General features: G+C 43.7%; 1 protein-coding gene across 8 annotated transcripts in view; it reads left to right on the top strand.

Annotated features, from left to right (window-relative positions):
• The window catches only part of Foxn3 (forkhead box N3), a 360,243-nt gene that overhangs the window by 219,386 nt on the left and 124,698 nt on the right, over nucleotides 1–16,159 (top strand). For 6 of the 8 annotated variants that reach the window (XM_048361885.1, XM_048361883.1, XM_048361884.1 and 3 more), the window contains one exon: nucleotides 15,913–16,050. The exons of the other annotated variants lie outside the window; for them this stretch is intronic. In XM_048361885.1, the coding sequence (XP_048217842.1) occupies nucleotides 15,913–16,050 (138 nt within the window). The remainder of the gene's footprint in view (nucleotides 1–15,912; nucleotides 16,051–16,159) is intronic. 8 annotated transcript variants of the gene reach the window in all.

The following is a 16,159-nucleotide window of genomic DNA, read 5'->3' as shown; positions in this document are numbered from 1 at the left end:
ATTTCTGTCTTTTTGCTGGTTAATTGGAGATAAGAGTCTTATGGACTTTTCTGTCCAGGCTGGCTTTGAACACTGATCCTCACACCTCAGCCTTCTGAATAGCTAGGATTACAGGTTTGGACCACTGATACCCAGCTTTTCTATGCCTGGTTTTTTGTTTTTTCAAACTTGCTATTATACCAAACATAGGAACTATTACTTTGTAGTTTTTTTATTTTTGTTGTGTGTGTGCGTGTGTGTCTGCTTGCCAGGCCTGGGACTTGAACTCAAGGCCTGGGCACTGCTCCTGAGCTCTTTTGCTCAAGACTAGCACTTTACCACTTAAGCTACAGTGCCACATCTGGTTCTCTGGTGTATTGAAGATAAGAGTCTCACAGACTTTTCCTGTCTGGGCTGGCTTTGAACTGTGTTCCTCAGATCTCAACCTCCTGAGTAGCTAGGATTGCAGGTGTGAGCTGCCAGTGCCAGGCATGAAAGGTTTGTAGTTGAAATGCAGAGATCTCATGTTTGTTTTCTTGGGTGGATGTAACTAAGTACTACAACTAGGTGACTCATACCTCAGAAATACACTGTCTTGTGGTTCTGGAAGCTGGAAGTCAGAGATCCTGGTGTCAGCAGGCAGGACTAGTTCCTCCTGAAGTTGTGGGAAGAATCTCTTCTGGGCCTCTCCTGCCTTCCGGTGGCTGGCTGGCAGTCTTGGACACTCCTTGGCTTGTTGCAACACATTAATCTGCCTCCATGTGCACTCTGTATGCTATCTGAATCTCAGCTTTTCCTTCTTAGAACAGTAGGGTCCACCTATTCCAGCATAGCCTCTGCGTAGCTTCCAGTGATCCAGTTCTTCATTCTGAAGTAGTGGGGACTAGTACTTTGACAAGGAGACTTTAGGAAGACATAATTCGCACTTAGCAGCTCCTTTTTAAGGTAAAGAAAAAAATTGGAGAAAGAGGAAAAAAATGCTCAAAATGCAACGTAATGAGGGCGTATTGGAGGGACATGGGAACCATTCTGAAATTGCTCCAGTCAGTCAAACTAGTACAATAAGAGCAAATAAATCAATAATTGTTATTATTGCCCGAAGTATAGAACAAGTGTCTGTGAGCCTCTACTGACATAAATTCATGAATAAGTGAGAAGAGATAAGAACTCCTAGTCATGCTGGGTGCTCACATTTGTAATTCTAGCTTCTCAGGAGGTTGAGATCTGATGATTGCAGTTCGAAGTCAACCCAAGCAGGAAAGTCCATGAAACTCTTACCTCTAATAAACTACTCAGTAAAAGCTGGAAGTGGCGCTGTGGCCTCAAGTGGCAGAGTACTAGCCTTGAGCACAAAGAGACTAAGGGACAGTACCTAGGCCCTGAGTTCAAAGCCCCAGGACCAGAGAGAGAGAGAGAGAGAGAGAGAGAGAGAGAGAGAGAGAGAGAGAGAGAGAGAGACTATTCTTTGTCATCTACGTGGACATTCTTCCACTTAATGTAGAAGCTAATTCTACACACACAGAGTGATTGCACTTGATGAAAGAGGTTAGAAGGCTATGGTGGAAAAACCTGGCAAATGCTACCTACCTATGCAAGCTAACATTGTCTGTGAGAGGAAGTTAGTCAATGGCAGATTCCTTTCACTCTTCACCTCTAGGGATTTGTTCGTCAGCTTAATGCTGACAGGTGGCTGAGATTCATCAACTTAGAAGGAAGAAAGGTTTGTCTTGGCAGATAGTTTCAGAAGTTTTGGCCCATGATTAGTTTACTCAGCCCCAATCACTATATATATATATATAAATATATATATATATATATATCACAGATGGAGTGCCTAGTAGAGGAGCTACTTCCTTCATGGGAGCCTGGAAGCAAAGGTAGAAAGAGGAATGTGTGTCCCGGAGGAGTGACTGGGGCCCCAACATTCCCTTTAAGGACATGCCTCCAGTGTCCTAACTTCCTTCCGTTAGGCTCCACCCCGTAAAGGTTCCACCCCCTACATTCTGAAGTACCACAGGCTAAGGACCAAGCCCAAACTGGTGACATCTAAGACCTAAACCATCAGAGTGATCTTCCTCCACTAAGCCAAAACCGTGTTCTAATCACAGGGAAAACGTCAAACAATTGTTTTGGCTTCCATAGGGACAGTGCTACAAAAAATAACCCGATTAGCAGTTTTCACTGCTGTAGAGGTCATCAGAAACAAGGAAAGTCTGAGAAATTATTACAGACCAGAGGAGGCTAAGGAGACAGAATGCTGGAACAGAAAGATGAACAAGAGAGAAAAAGGAAAGTAAGAATGCCAGTTCAATTTAGTTCAAAATAATATGCCAGTGTTGAGTCCTTAATTGTGTCATAGTAATGTCATCTATTATCATTGTAGGAAACTGAATGAGGCCTTATCAGAATTCCCTATGTTATCTTTGTAACTTTTCTGTAGTATTTTATTAAAACAATCCTCCAAACAGACTAGTTGAGCTTACTAGTTATATCCATGTTAAATACCCAAATTATTATTATTACTACTGCTACTAGTCCTGGAACTTGAACTCAGGGCCTGGGCGCTACCTGTGAGCTTTTGTTCTCAAGGCTAGCACTCTGCCACTTGAGGCACAGCTCTACATTCAGGTTTTTTGCTGGTTAATTGGAGAGTGGAATCTCATGGACTTTCCTGCCAGGGCTGACTTCAAACCACAGCCCTCAGATCTCAGTTTTCTATGTAGCTAGGATGACATTTACGAGAAGTAAAATTAGTACCTCACTGAAAAGTACTGTCTGTCTACTTTTACACCTTCATCCTTTGGGGCAGAGGTGGTGGTAGTAGTGGTACTGGTACGGGGTCTTGAACTAAAGGCCCTACACTCTGGCTTGGCCTTTTCACTGAAGGCTAGTGTGCTACTTTAAACCACACCTCCACATCCTGGTTTGTCCTATTTCATTGAACATAAGACTCTCGCAGACTTCTGCCTTGGCTGGCTTCTAATCGTTTGCTCAGATCTCACCCAGCCTCCTGAGCAGCTAGGATCGCAGGTGCCGGTCTTGTCTTTGTTACAGTTGGTGGGAAGAGGGATGGCGAGGCTCTTGCTTCCTCGTGCTCTGTGTGGGATCTGCTGAGCCCCTGGGAGGGCTGTTTTGGGCGAGTCAGGTGCCACAGTTCGTGGAACTTGGTGGTTTGTTTTTGTTTTCAATTATTTATTTGTTTTGTTTTTGTTGCCGGTCCTGGGGTGTGGACTCAGGGCCTGAGCACTTCTTTTTGTTCAAGCCACAGCGCCACTTCCAGCTTTTTTCTATAATGTGGTGCCGAGGAATCGAACCCAGGGCTTCATGTATATGAGGCAAGCACTTTACCACTAGGCCACATTCCCAGCCCCGTGGAACTTGGTTTTTGTGAAGTTGCGTTCGACGGTGCTTTGTAACAGGGTCCCCACGGCTCAGCTCAGGGTCTGAGACCAAGTCAGCTTGCTCACAGGAGCTTTGAACCTTTGCCAAGGCCAGACGTGTGGAAAGAATGAGGGAGAGTGCTATTCTGGGTAGTCTTTCTTACTCTTCTTTAGAATACATGAGCTATGTTAATATTAGGCTGCTGAAATCCCTTCTTCCTTGGTGTGAAGTTCTGAAAAGTTCTGGGTATTTCAAATTATTTTTGGTGGGTATTGTCAAAGTACTCACTGATTTTCACTCCTGTCTGTATTCCCATCAACTCGAAAAGGAAATTTCCACTTTCTGTCCTTTCTCAGTATCTGATGATGGAATAAGAAGAGACTGTCCTAATGGGGTGACTCCATCTTTTGCAATTTTGCTATTTTACAATGGGGCATTTGGATATTGCAGTGCTAGATGCCCTGCCAATTGTAGATGCTGTCACAACAATGTTTATGAAGCCAGATGGCTATAAAAAGTTCTATCTGTGTGGCTCTTATGTAATATTTGTGCTGGTATCGGCACTGATCCCAAATCAGTTTCCAGAAAAGCATTTTCATCCGCAGCCTTACTATGGGTGACAAGCAGGCCGGGTGATTCATCACATTGTGCGGTTTGTAGAGTTCCCTAGATGATCAGTGTTTAGAGAAAGGGAACTTTCATTTGAGAGCCAAGGATGGCTTCATGGGATTTTGTTACTGTTGTTATTGTATTTTACTTTTTTGTAGATCCAAATAAATCTCAGTATCTCAGGTTCCCCTGAAGGGAGTGATGGATGGGCAGCTCGTGGTCTCTAATTGGACAGAAGCCCTGATTGGGGCAGGGGCTTCTTTGGTTGTGTGACATCCATGTTTTTGTTGAAGGGAAAAAAATAAAATAAAAAGAAAGACATCTTCCCAGTAAAATGGTAACATTCTGTTTTTTAGTTTGTGTTAATGTAGCAGAGCTTAATATGTGCAAGATTAAAAAAATCGGTGAGACCCTTTATTTTGTTGGGTCTAAACATTCACTGTTTCTAAAGTTTGCAAAGTTCAAGAAACTTTTAGCTGAGTGCCAGTGGTATATGCTGTGTAACCCTACCAAGCTACTTAGGAGGCTGAGATCTGAGGATCAGAGTTCAAAGACAAATCTGTGGGACTTTTATCTCCGGCCTCCGGCAAAAAAAGCTAATGGACAGCACAAAGAAACTTTCTTTTGCTCTTTTTCTTCCTTAAATAATGAAAGTCCAAGACATTTAATCTTACCATTTAGCTCTTTATGTTTCTCTTTGGTTTGTTGGAATACTTTAATGAGGCACAAAAAAAGTACATTAGTCGCCTCTCCAAAGGTTTCTGGCCTTTGTGATATTGTTCTTAATGAAAATGGTGCGATTTTTAGTGTTGACTCAGCACAAGGCTTTATTTTATTCTCCCTGCTACCCTATTCATATGCCTTATCTTTGTAATTCTTTAAATGTCTACCTAGAGCAATACTGCCACAGAATATGGAACGACCATTGCATATTCAAATCAACTAATTCAGCAGTTCTCTTTGGGCTACCGGGAATTGAACCTAGGGCCTCTCACATGTTCCTCGGGGGAAAAATAGCTTTGACTCAAAAGAGAGCTTGGTCCACTGGGACATAGTTGGGGGAGAGGTAGGAAGGTATTGAGGTATTTTGGGTACTCCTTTTAGACAATTAGAAGGTAAGTAAATCCTTAAAATGGTAAGCTTATTCACATAGCAGTGTTAATTCCTCCCCTCCAAATGCTGAATTTGCGCAAGTAGCTTCTTTATTGCTTGAAAAGGATCTCGTAAGTTTTTCACTTGTAGGACAGCTTTCATTCTTGTTTTTCAGTGTTGTGCCTTAATAGTTGGCAGGGAAACTGCAATGGCACAATACAATTAGTCTTAACTTGCATTGAAGGAGTTTAATTGTTAGATCATTGTCATTGCGTGTCTTCATTCAGTCAAGCATAAAGGGAGAATAGGCGTAATTTCACCACTATTGCACTTAGGTTTCATTGTAAGCAACATATCTGAAGGAACCCATGGTGTTCTGAGTGCCCATCGGTCCCACCTACAAGTTTTATTTGAGACACTGATATTAGGTGGTTGAAAGATCAATTTGTAACTTCCCTTCCTCCCTCCCTCCCTCCCTCCCTCCCTCCCTCCCTCCCTCCCTCCCTCCCTCCCTCCCTCCCTCCCTCCATCTTTCTTTCTTTCTGTCTTTTGTGGGGCTTGAACTCTGGGCCTGGGTGCTGTTCCTGGGCACTTTAGCTCAAGGCTAGCACTTGAGCCACAGCTCCACTTCCAGTTTTCTGGTGGTTAATTGGAGATAAGAGTATAGTGGACTTTCCTGCCTGGGCTGGCTTTGAACCATGACCCTCAGCTCTCAGCTTCCTGAGTAACTAGGATTACAGGCGTGAGCCACTGGTGTCTGGCAGGAAACTCCTGTGATTTCTTCCTTGTTGTTTTTTTTTAACCAGTCGTGGGGCTTGAACTCCAGGTCTGGGTGCTGTCTCTGAGCTCTTCAAAATCAATAATGAAGCCTTATTGTGCTAAATTTGTAGACGAGCATGCTAAACAAAGGTGGAATGGGAGAGAATGACATGATTTCTAACAATACCACTTCTAAATATACATCTTATTTTGTCAGAAAAATTGGATAATGGAGAAGGCTTCAATTATAGAGGACACCCTTATATTTCAAAACTACAATGGCCAGTTACAATAAGAGCTTCAAAAATCCATCTTTGGTTATAATGTTATGTTCCTATCCCAGCATCATATCTATGGACTTATTGTATTTTGAGTTGGTCTCAGTATTTTGTGACCTCAAGCCTTTTACCTTTAGTATACTAGCTGTCCATTGTGTAATTTAATTCTCATTCAGTCCTACCTGCATCGATTCATTTAAACGGGAAACAGCCACACTATCTGTGGATACCCTCTATGAGGCAAAGCTCATGAACGAGGCAGAGCTCATGAATGTTACGTTCCTTCATCCCATTTTCGTTCTCTTTTCACACTTACTTTGAAAGTGGAATGTTTAATCCCTTTTACTCCGGTACTGAATAAAACCCCAGGCTCACAGAGCCATGGGGAGTTACTTTTTCCTGATCTGTACTCTTGAGGTACCCTTCCTCACTGCTGTGTGTTTTCCTAACACAAGTGTTAGGTTCTCTTTAAGTCAGCTACTGATCATTTCTGTGGCTCTAACTCCTGAGGGAATGGGAAACAAAAGAGCTTCTGTATTCCTCATACCTAATGAGAAGAAAGCCGAGGTGTTGATGGTCTCGGTAGGGGTCTAGCGTCTTTGCAGATTTTTCAGTGTCTCTCTGCTTCTTTAGACAGCCGGCAGAGAGGCTGGCAGAGTCCCAGCCGGAGCAGCTCAGAGGATCTTTAAAAGGCAGAAAAACGTAGACAAAAATGAAGCTGACCTGCATTTTGTAGAGTTATCCAAACCCCTGACCTCCCCAGAAGGGGAGAAATTGATCTCTGTGTTTGAAATATGAAAGTACTGTTTATTTTTTTTAAATGAAACAAATGATGTACAGTATGAAAATTCAACCAGATAGGATTCTCTTCATTTTGCAGCAGTATAAAATGACTTGGAGGTGGGGGGGGGTAACTTGAACTCAGGGTTCAAACACTGCCCCTTAGCATTTTTGCTCAAGGCTGGCACTCTACTGTTTGAGCCAAAGCTCTATTATTTTTCTTTTTGCTGGCTGATAGGAGATAGGACTGTCACAGACTTTCCTACCCAGGCCATCTCCCAACCACAATCCTTAGATCTTAGCCTCCTGAGTAGCTAGGATTTAGTGCAATTAAAGTAAAAACCTCCCCCCCCACCACATGTAAGCCTTCCCTTTCTCTACCTTCCAAGTAGCATGAATTATGTCTGGATTTTCACAGATTTAGGAAGAGTAAGGATTGCTGGGTACTTTGTGGTTCACGCCTGTCACCCTAGCTACTCAGGAGGCAGAGGTCTGAGGATCACAGTTCAAAACCAGCCAGGGCAAGAATGTCTGTGAGACTCTTATCTCCAATCTAACCAGCAAAAAATTGGAAATGGTGTTGTGGCTCAAATGGTAGAGCACTGGCTTTGAGGAAAAGAAGCCCAGGGATAGCACCCAGGCTCTGAGTTCAAGCCCCAGGACTGGCACCTCCCTCCTCCAAGAGACCGGGGTAGGGGGGATTAAGAAGTAGGGGTATCATATTATTGAACGGGACAGAGGAACCAATTGTTCGTATGAGACCTGGGGATGGCAGAGTGAGAGAGATTAGTTTCCTGTAAGTGTGTCAGTGGTGACTTGCACTGGTCAGATTGGTACCATAGGAGTACGATTAGTAAAGGTATAAGTATCTAATGTGCCAAGTATGTGCCAAGAACTTGTCTAGGAAGCTTCTGTCTAGGTGGCAGGAAGGAGGCCAGTGAACTGTGAAAGTCTAGCAGTGTTCTACTGGAGAAGAGCAAACACCTTAAGGTGAACTTCCTTTGTGTAACTGTAACCTCTCTGAACATCACCTTCATAATAACAATTAGGAAAAAGAAGATATTTATCCATGACTCCATTATGAGGCGGGGAACATTTGGATCTAAGGGATGGAATTTACAGAAAGAAAGGTTTTGAGTTCAGTGTTAGAAGGATGGGCTCAAATAGGACAGCATCTATCCAACACTGCGCCAGTGCGTACCAGAAGCTGGGAGAAGGCTTTGGGGCCCATGGATAGATCGATGGACAGATGGTAGGGGAGAATGGACAGCCCCTGGGGATGCTGGTGAGAGTAGACAGCCAGCTGCTTGGGTTGTTCCGAAGAGATCTTAATGATTGCTGGAGAATTCTGAGTTCTCCCTTCCAGTGACTGAGATCCGTTGTATTTCTAACTCTCTTGAGCTGCCAAGACCGTGGGTTGGGATGTTCTTCTGCATGGGTGTAAAGCCTACACTGGAAAGCACATATTAGGATCAGACGTGGCCTTTTGACCCTGAAATGAGAGGTCAGGCTCTTCTCTTAAAATGAAGACCAAATTTCAGGACCATGCTGGGACTCCTTGAGTTACTCCTCACTCTGTGTCATCCAGCTTTGATTTGTGCCCTATAATTACCTCCCTAGTTTTAGTGACTTTGCATTTCTTCCCATATGAATAAAATGATCACGGTGGTGTTTTGCCAAGCAGAAGATCATTTCCAAAAGCCGTCCATCAAATCATCTAGCCATCCCCCTCATAGTTGATCCCCTGAATTAATGACAACACCACCTACCCATTGTGTCAATCCCCGTGGAGGAGCCAAAATTGTTGTCCTTTGTTCTGGAAAATGTTCTGCTGGCCAAAGTCTGATCACATTCGCAACCTTTTGCTTGTCGAAAGCCAAATCCGTGTTGTGTTATTTGTTAGACCACATTTGAGAGTTTGCTCTGTGTGTGTGTGTGTGTGTGTGTGTAAAAAGTGTGAAAAGCATATGAAAGGCACCAGAAATTCCACATTCATTGTTAGCTTGCCAACTTTCAAGTCATCTAGAGAAAACATCCATAACCCATTAGATGTATTTAAAAAAAAAAATCCTTATCTTTCAAGATCAGTTGCTTAATCACAGTCGTCCAAGTTAAGACGTGTACACTGAGTGTTTACTCCCACATGGAAAGTTTGGGTCAAAGTCTGTTTACCAGTGCTCTTCCAGCCACCCCTGTCTCTAACAAACTTAGTACCTCATCCCCTCCTCCCCCCCAACCCAGTGTTCAGGAAGAATAAGTGAATGGGGAGAAACACAGAGGGCAAATTACAGTAGTCTTTCCTCCCTTCTTCTTCTTCCTCTCTCATCTTCTTCCTTCTTCCTTTCCTTCTTCCTCTCCCTTCTGCTGCCTTCTCCTTCTCCTCCTGCCCCCCTATCTTCTTTCTTCTTTCCTCTCTAATTATGGGCTTCAGATCCAATCTTCCTCCCTTCCCCTCTCCTCCTCCCTTTCATTCTCTCAGGGATCAGTGCCCAGGTCCTGAGTTCAAGTCCCAGGACCAGCCAAAGAAAAGACTCAGGGATGGAAGCCGGTGGTTCCTGACTTTAATCCTAGCTACTCAGGTGGCAGAGACATGAGGATGTTAGTTCTAAGTTGGCCCTGGGAAGGATAGCCAGGGAGATTCTGATCTCCAATTAACCACAAAAAAGCTGGAAGTGGAGGTGCACCTTAATTGGTAGAGCACTAGCCTTGAGCAAACAAAACTACACAAGAGTGAGGCCCTAAGTTCAAGCCCTAGTATCAGCACACACACACAAAAGAGACTTAGTCTAGAACCTTCCCTAGCCACTTCCACGCTGTGTGACTTTGAACAAGTTTCCTGAACTTTCTGCATCACCCTTTGGTCACTCTTGCTGTGGTTGAAGAATGCCTGTCTCAGAAGAGGGCTTTGTGAGTTATTAAATTAAGTGAATCGGTACACGCACATGCTTAGCACTTGAGCGAGGCAACAGATTTGATTTCTCTTTCCTCATCACCACCAGACTCTCTTTAGATAATTGCGAAGTCTTTTTTTTTTTTCTTTTCTTTTTTCTTTTCTTACCTTGCATACCAATCTGACTCTCGGATATGTGGTTTTGCATCATAAAGTATCTTTTCATACTTTATATTCTGTGCTCTCTACCAGATTGAAGATCTGTGGAAACTAGGCTTTTCCGTAAGCCTTGTCTCTCTTTCCTGGGCTTAGCCAGACTTGTGCACGCTGGCTTTCTCTGGGGACGTTCCCCAAGGGACGCCTTGCAGGTCAAGGGACTAATAACAATACCCGGAATGAGTCTCCTTCTAGTTGATGTGAGACAAGTATTGGTGATCCTTCCCCCCCTTTCCACTCTGGAGATGTTTGGATGGGGAGGGAGATTCTCCATTGGGTGTCCATTTTCTTTGTCCCCATGTCCCCGGTAGGGCTTAAATTCTCTGGCACAAATTCCAGAACACCGAGAGCAAGCAGCTAGTAGTGCCACACACAGGCAAGGAGCTTCTACAGCCTTGTCTCCTTCCCATTCCTTTGAACGGAATCCACCTTGGGTGCTGCCTATGAAGGGCCAGAGACTTTTCCCTAGTGGGAAAGGTTGCCACTCATGCAGGCCAAATAGGCAATTGGGAACTTTCTCTCCCGAGGACAGAATCCCACTTAAATCTCCGGGCAACCACTCCTCAGTGCCACCCCCCCCCCCAAAAAAAAAATAGGGTTTCTTCTTAGATGTGAACAAAGCCAGCTCCTCCCAATCTTGCTTTTCTCTCCGGGAGTCACCCTTTAGGGAATCCTATTCCCTGAAGGTCCCTGACATGGTGGCCTTCTGTATCTGCACTAACATCGGTAGATCTCTATTCTTCAACTGGCTTTAAGAATCGGCGGTGACCAAATCCCTGGATTCTGCTGTGAGGGTTCTGGTCCCCACTTCCCACCCTACGCTCCAGGCAGGTCCCCCACCCCACCCCCCGCACTCACCCTCAACTCGTTAGTGGAATGTTCTTGAGAAAAGAAAGACATATGGTAACACCAGTGGAATTTGATTCTTATTAAAGCCCTTTGAAGTTCCCTCTTTCTGACACTACCCCTGCTGCCCTCAGCTCTCAGATGTGGCATATCCTGTCATCAGGGTTGTTGAAGTCGAAGTTGGAGGAAAACCAACCGAATTTCTCTCATATAACTCTTTGATGTTGAGTAAAACAACAACGAAAAAAATCTATTCCTACCTGTTAGTCTAGACTTCTAAGACATCAACTATGAAAGCAAATGAACTGTGAAAGTAAAGGCAGACAAGAAATTTATTGAGCACCTACTACGGGCTCAGCTTGGTGTCACAAACATCACCTCTGCGATCCCCCTAATTCATATTTTCTCATCTCTGAAACCACAGGGATGGAAGAAAGGGGGGGGGGGTGCTGGTGTCACATGACTGCGAATGGCCAAGCTGGGATATCACTGCTCTGATGTCAGGGCTTGGCTTTTCTGTGTATAATTTGCCACCTTGTGATCATTGTCTTTAATGGAGACATTCTCCAGTGTCTGATAGTTGAAGTGGAAAGCAGGCTATGAAAAGGAGAAGCATGACACTTCAGTTTTCATTTGTTTATTTTACTTTTGGTGTGGCACTGAACTTCGAAGGCAGAGTCTCCCGCTTGCTAGGTGAACACTTTACCAGAGTCATGCCCCAGTATCTTTTCTTACACTGGCAATTTTTTTTTGTGTGTGTGTCAGACCATCTTACTCCCTGATTCAGCAAGAACTGGGACCTTGATCTGCCTACTTCCACATCCTGTGAAGTGTATGTTATCTAGTCCAGCTATTGGTGTAGAAGGGGGGAACCCCCCACCCCCATTTCAAATCTCAGTCCTCCCTATCTCAGCCTCCCATGTAGATTACAGGCAGAGCCACTTGCTGTAGGCTTATAGTTTTCAAAAGGCAACTTGGATCTTGTAGCATAAGAGTGGAGATGAGACCGGCCATTGAAGAGGATGATGGAGAATTAGTTAGAGGGGAGGTCCTTAGGCAGTGAGGAATGTGTGTGTGTGTGTGTGTGTGTGTGTGTGTGTGTGTGTGTGTGTATGTGTGCGCACACGTGTGTAATGGCTGAGATCTGTTTTGAATATAAGAAGGGGGAGGAGAGTGCCCACAGTATATCAGGATCCTTTGTTTTAGACAAAACAGAAAACCTAAATGGGGTTAGGAAGAATCACAACATTTTCTCAAAATGATGATTTAAGTGTATTATTTGTATAATTATTTATACTGATTGTATAATAAAAAAAGAAAGCTGGAGTTCATTGTATCAAGAAGCGTCCTTATCCATGAATTCCACAGTTAGAATTAATTAGCAGTGTGCTTTGTTTTTCCTGAAATTCTTAGCCATCCTTGGGAATAATGTGCATACACCAACTGTCTAATTATTTCCTCCATGTAATGAACCTCACGAGCAGCAAATACAACAGTCGAGAATGGCCTTTGTAATCTGAACAGGTACTGGGGTGATTTGTAATGTGAGCTCGTCACCTGAAAAGTACTGTCCTGCCATTGGCCTGTTTTGCAGTTGAGTCTTAGGAAAAGAAAAACAAACCACACTTTTTGTCCTGCTCTTTCTCCCAGCTTTATTGAGATAAAATAGACAAAAGTGGTATACATGTAAGGTGTACATGAAGGATATGTGGTCAAATGACTGTCACAATAAGCTCACTTAGCTATCTTACAAAGTCATTACAAGAGTGCTGAAAATACTTACTATCTGCACTTGTAGTTGTAAATGTCAGGCACGCTGTACAATGCATTCTTGCTACTTACAGTTTCCATGCTGTTTCTGAGGCCCTCAGAACTCGTTCATCATACCCCTGAAAGTTAAAAATAAAGTATAGGGAGCCCATGGAACCAGTTTCTTTCCATATCCTTTACCTGTTGGTCTTTTGTTGACCATTCTTCTTTCTTTGCTTCTCTGAGCTCAGAATTTTCAGATTCCATAGACAGGTGATGTTGCGCAGTGCTTGTCTTTCTGTGCCTGGCTTATTTCACTTAGTGTAATGCACTCCAAGTTCAGAGCCCTCTTTGTGACCACGATGGGATTTACTTTGGATAGACAGCCACATGTGAGATAAATAGTGGTTCTCTAAGATTCTGAGTCATCTCCATACTGTCTTCCATAATGGCTCCACTTGCTTACATGTCTACAAATGATGAACAGGGGTTCCCTTTTCTGTTCATTCTCAACCATACTTGTTATTTTTTGACATGGGGTGATGGCCATCCTAATGAGCATGAGGTATCTCACTGTGGTTTAGATTTGCATTTTCCTAATTAGTGCTGTGGCAATTTCCATGTATCTGTTGACCATTTGTATGTCATCTTTGGAAAAATGCTTGTGTAGGTCTTTTTTGCCCTGTCTGCCTGTCTTTTTCTGCCCATATATCTATCCATATATCTATTTACATACATACCTCCCTCCCTCTATAGGTTTTCATTTCATAGTTTGAATAGTCGTTATTGGAGGCAAAATTTGCAAGCAATCCATTCTTTTGGTTGTCTTTTGAAGACTAGCTCTTTGGGGGGGTGAGGGAGGGAGGAAGTAGTATTGGGATTTGAACTCAGGGCTCTGTGTTTGTTAGACAGGCACTCTACTACTTGAGCTAGGCCTCCAGCACTATAGATGACTTCTTTGTTATCTACTCCAACTTCTATGTATTTGTTATATCTTTTGCTATCTTTTTGGTTTCATTTTCAGAAAAAATGACTGTCAAGAATAATGCCGTAGGGGCTGGGAATATGGCCTAGTGGCAAGAGTGCTTGCCTCGTATACATGAAGCCCTGGGTTCGATTCCCCAGCACCACATATATAGAAAATGGCCAGAAGTGGTGCTGTGGCTCCAGTGGCAGAGTGCTAGCCTTGAGCAAAAGGAAGCCAGGGACAGTGCTCAGGCCCTGAGTTCAAGGCCCAGGACTGCCCCCCCCCCCCCCACACACACAAAAAGAATAATGCCGTAGACCTTTTTTCCTTTACGCTTTTGTCTAGCAGTTTCAGGTCTCATATCTAGGTCTTTAACTCATTCAATTTGATTTTTGTACTTTATACTTCATTTTCCCTGGAACAATAAAATTGTCCCTAAAAATGAAGTGTGTGTGTGTGTGTGTGTGTGTGTGTGTGTGTGTATCACATACATGTCATTTTCCCTGATACAGAAGTTGTCCTGTATTTGTCACTTCTTGCAGGAGCCCTAGTTTCTCTGTAGGGTGTGTGTGTGTGTGTGTGTGTGTGTGTGTGTGTGTGTGTGTGTCCATCCCCGTCCGTCCGTGTCCCTGTCCCTGTCCCTCTCTAGGATATGATTCTCTGTACAGTGCAGAAGAGAAACCATGCTGAGTGTTGCTGACCCGCAACTTAGAATCCTGGCATTGAAAGGACCCTACAGCCGTCTAGTTTCGTGGTTTCTTTATGGGCCATACAGTGCGCCATACCTGGGAGGGGCTTGGATTTGAATTTTGCCTGTGTGTAGTTTTCCATGGAACGCAGCTCCTGTTAGCCTCCTTGTAGCAAACTTGTGTCAGCATTTCCCTTTCTTTATTAAATAGACACTTAAAAAATGGTCATAGTTACCAACATATTCAAAAGGATAACCACTTTTGGAAGAAGTAATCTAAAATAGGATATCTCTTAAGTGTGTGTTGCCACACTTACTGAATGGGTAGCCAGATAATTTTAGTGATTGCAACTTTTTGGATTATTATTATTTTTTTATTTTTTATTTTTGCTAGTTCTGGGTCTTCGGACTCGGCCTGAGCACTGTCCCTGGCTTCTTTTTGCTCAAGGCTAGCACTCTACCTCTTGAGCAACAGCGTCACTTCTGGCCGTTTTCTATATATGTGGTGCTGGGGAATCGAACCCAGGGCCTCGCGTATGCTAGGCAAGCACTCTACTGCTAAGCCACATTCCCAGCCCCTCAACCAGAGTGATTGCGCAAAGGAGGACAAATGCTTGGCAAAAAGGAGGACAAGCCCTTGGCGAAACCTTGGTTTCCGGTGTCTTATGTGTGCTCAGGAAAACTCAGTGATGGTGGGATGCCTCTTCCTCAGTAGTGACGGTGGCCATGCAAACATTGGGAGACTCTTGTTCCCCATCACTTCCTCCTGACAAGGGAAGACCCCGAGGCTCCTTCGAGGCCTAAGATGCTGCAGAAGTTAGTGAACTAGACACAAAGCTTTTGTCTTCTCATCCTCTAATACCCTGCTTAATATGTAAATAAATCCCCCCTGTCTAAGAAAAGTAGCACTAATGGGAATAACGCAAAAGTTGATCCACAGATGAGTAGCTATATAAAACGTGTATAGAGAAATGTGATTTAGCCTTAAAAAGGAATGAAGTTCTGAAATTTACTGCAATATGGCTGAATTGTGAGACATCATGCTAAATGGAATATTAGCCAGTCACACACCAAAAGCTTATTTGTGACTCATGCAGATAGAAAGCAAGTGACTGGTTACTAGAGACTGGGATAGGTAGAACTGAGGAGGCAGTATTTATTTCAATACAGACTTTGTGTTTGACCTGAAGAAGTTCTGGAACTTGGTAATAGTGATGGCTTTCTATTAGTGGGAATGCATTGAACTTAAAAAAAATTAGCAAAAACAACAATGGCAATCTCATGTGTGTGTGTGTGTGTGTGTGTGTGTGTGTGTGTGTGTGTGTGTGTGTGTGTGTTTACACATGCTTGTGCTTACCAGTCATAGAGATTGAACTCAGGCCTGACCACTGTCCCTGAGCTTTTTTGCTGAAGGCTAGCAATCTTCCACTTGAGCCACAGCTGTGTGCCCAGCTTTTTGGTAGTTAATTAGAGATAAGAGTCTCACAGTCTTTCCTGCCTGGGTTGGCTTCAAACCATGGTCCTCACATCTCAGCCTCTTAAGTAGTTAGGATGACAGATGTGAGCCATGAATGCCTGGTTTTAAGTTTATTGTACCATGTACCTCCCAAATAATAAAGGAATGGAGTAATAATCACAGTAATATAATAATAAACCACACAACATTTCTTTTGGACAGGCCTTCAGTCCTCCCCCGTGCAGGCCCGGGCTCTGAGGATTCAGCGGCAGACCATTCAGGCTCCTTTGCCCTCACAAATCTGGACTATGTGGCTGTCTGGAGTCCAGAATGCCTTGATGGTGGCTGGCATTCCCACAGGTGATGCATTTTCCAGCCGTGAGTCAAGCTTAGCAAATGACCTTTCGTGTGCTAATAGCTCTGATTGCCAACTGCAGAATTTGGGTAAACCAGTAATTTGCTTTTGGAA

This window comes from Perognathus longimembris, chromosome 14 (genome assembly GCF_023159225.1).
Source record: "Perognathus longimembris pacificus isolate PPM17 chromosome 14, ASM2315922v1, whole genome shotgun sequence".
In the NCBI taxonomy this organism is placed as follows: domain Eukaryota; kingdom Metazoa; phylum Chordata; class Mammalia; order Rodentia; family Heteromyidae; genus Perognathus; species Perognathus longimembris.
Note: the sequence above shows the minus strand (reverse complement) of the source record. Positions and strands in the feature narration are given on the sequence as shown.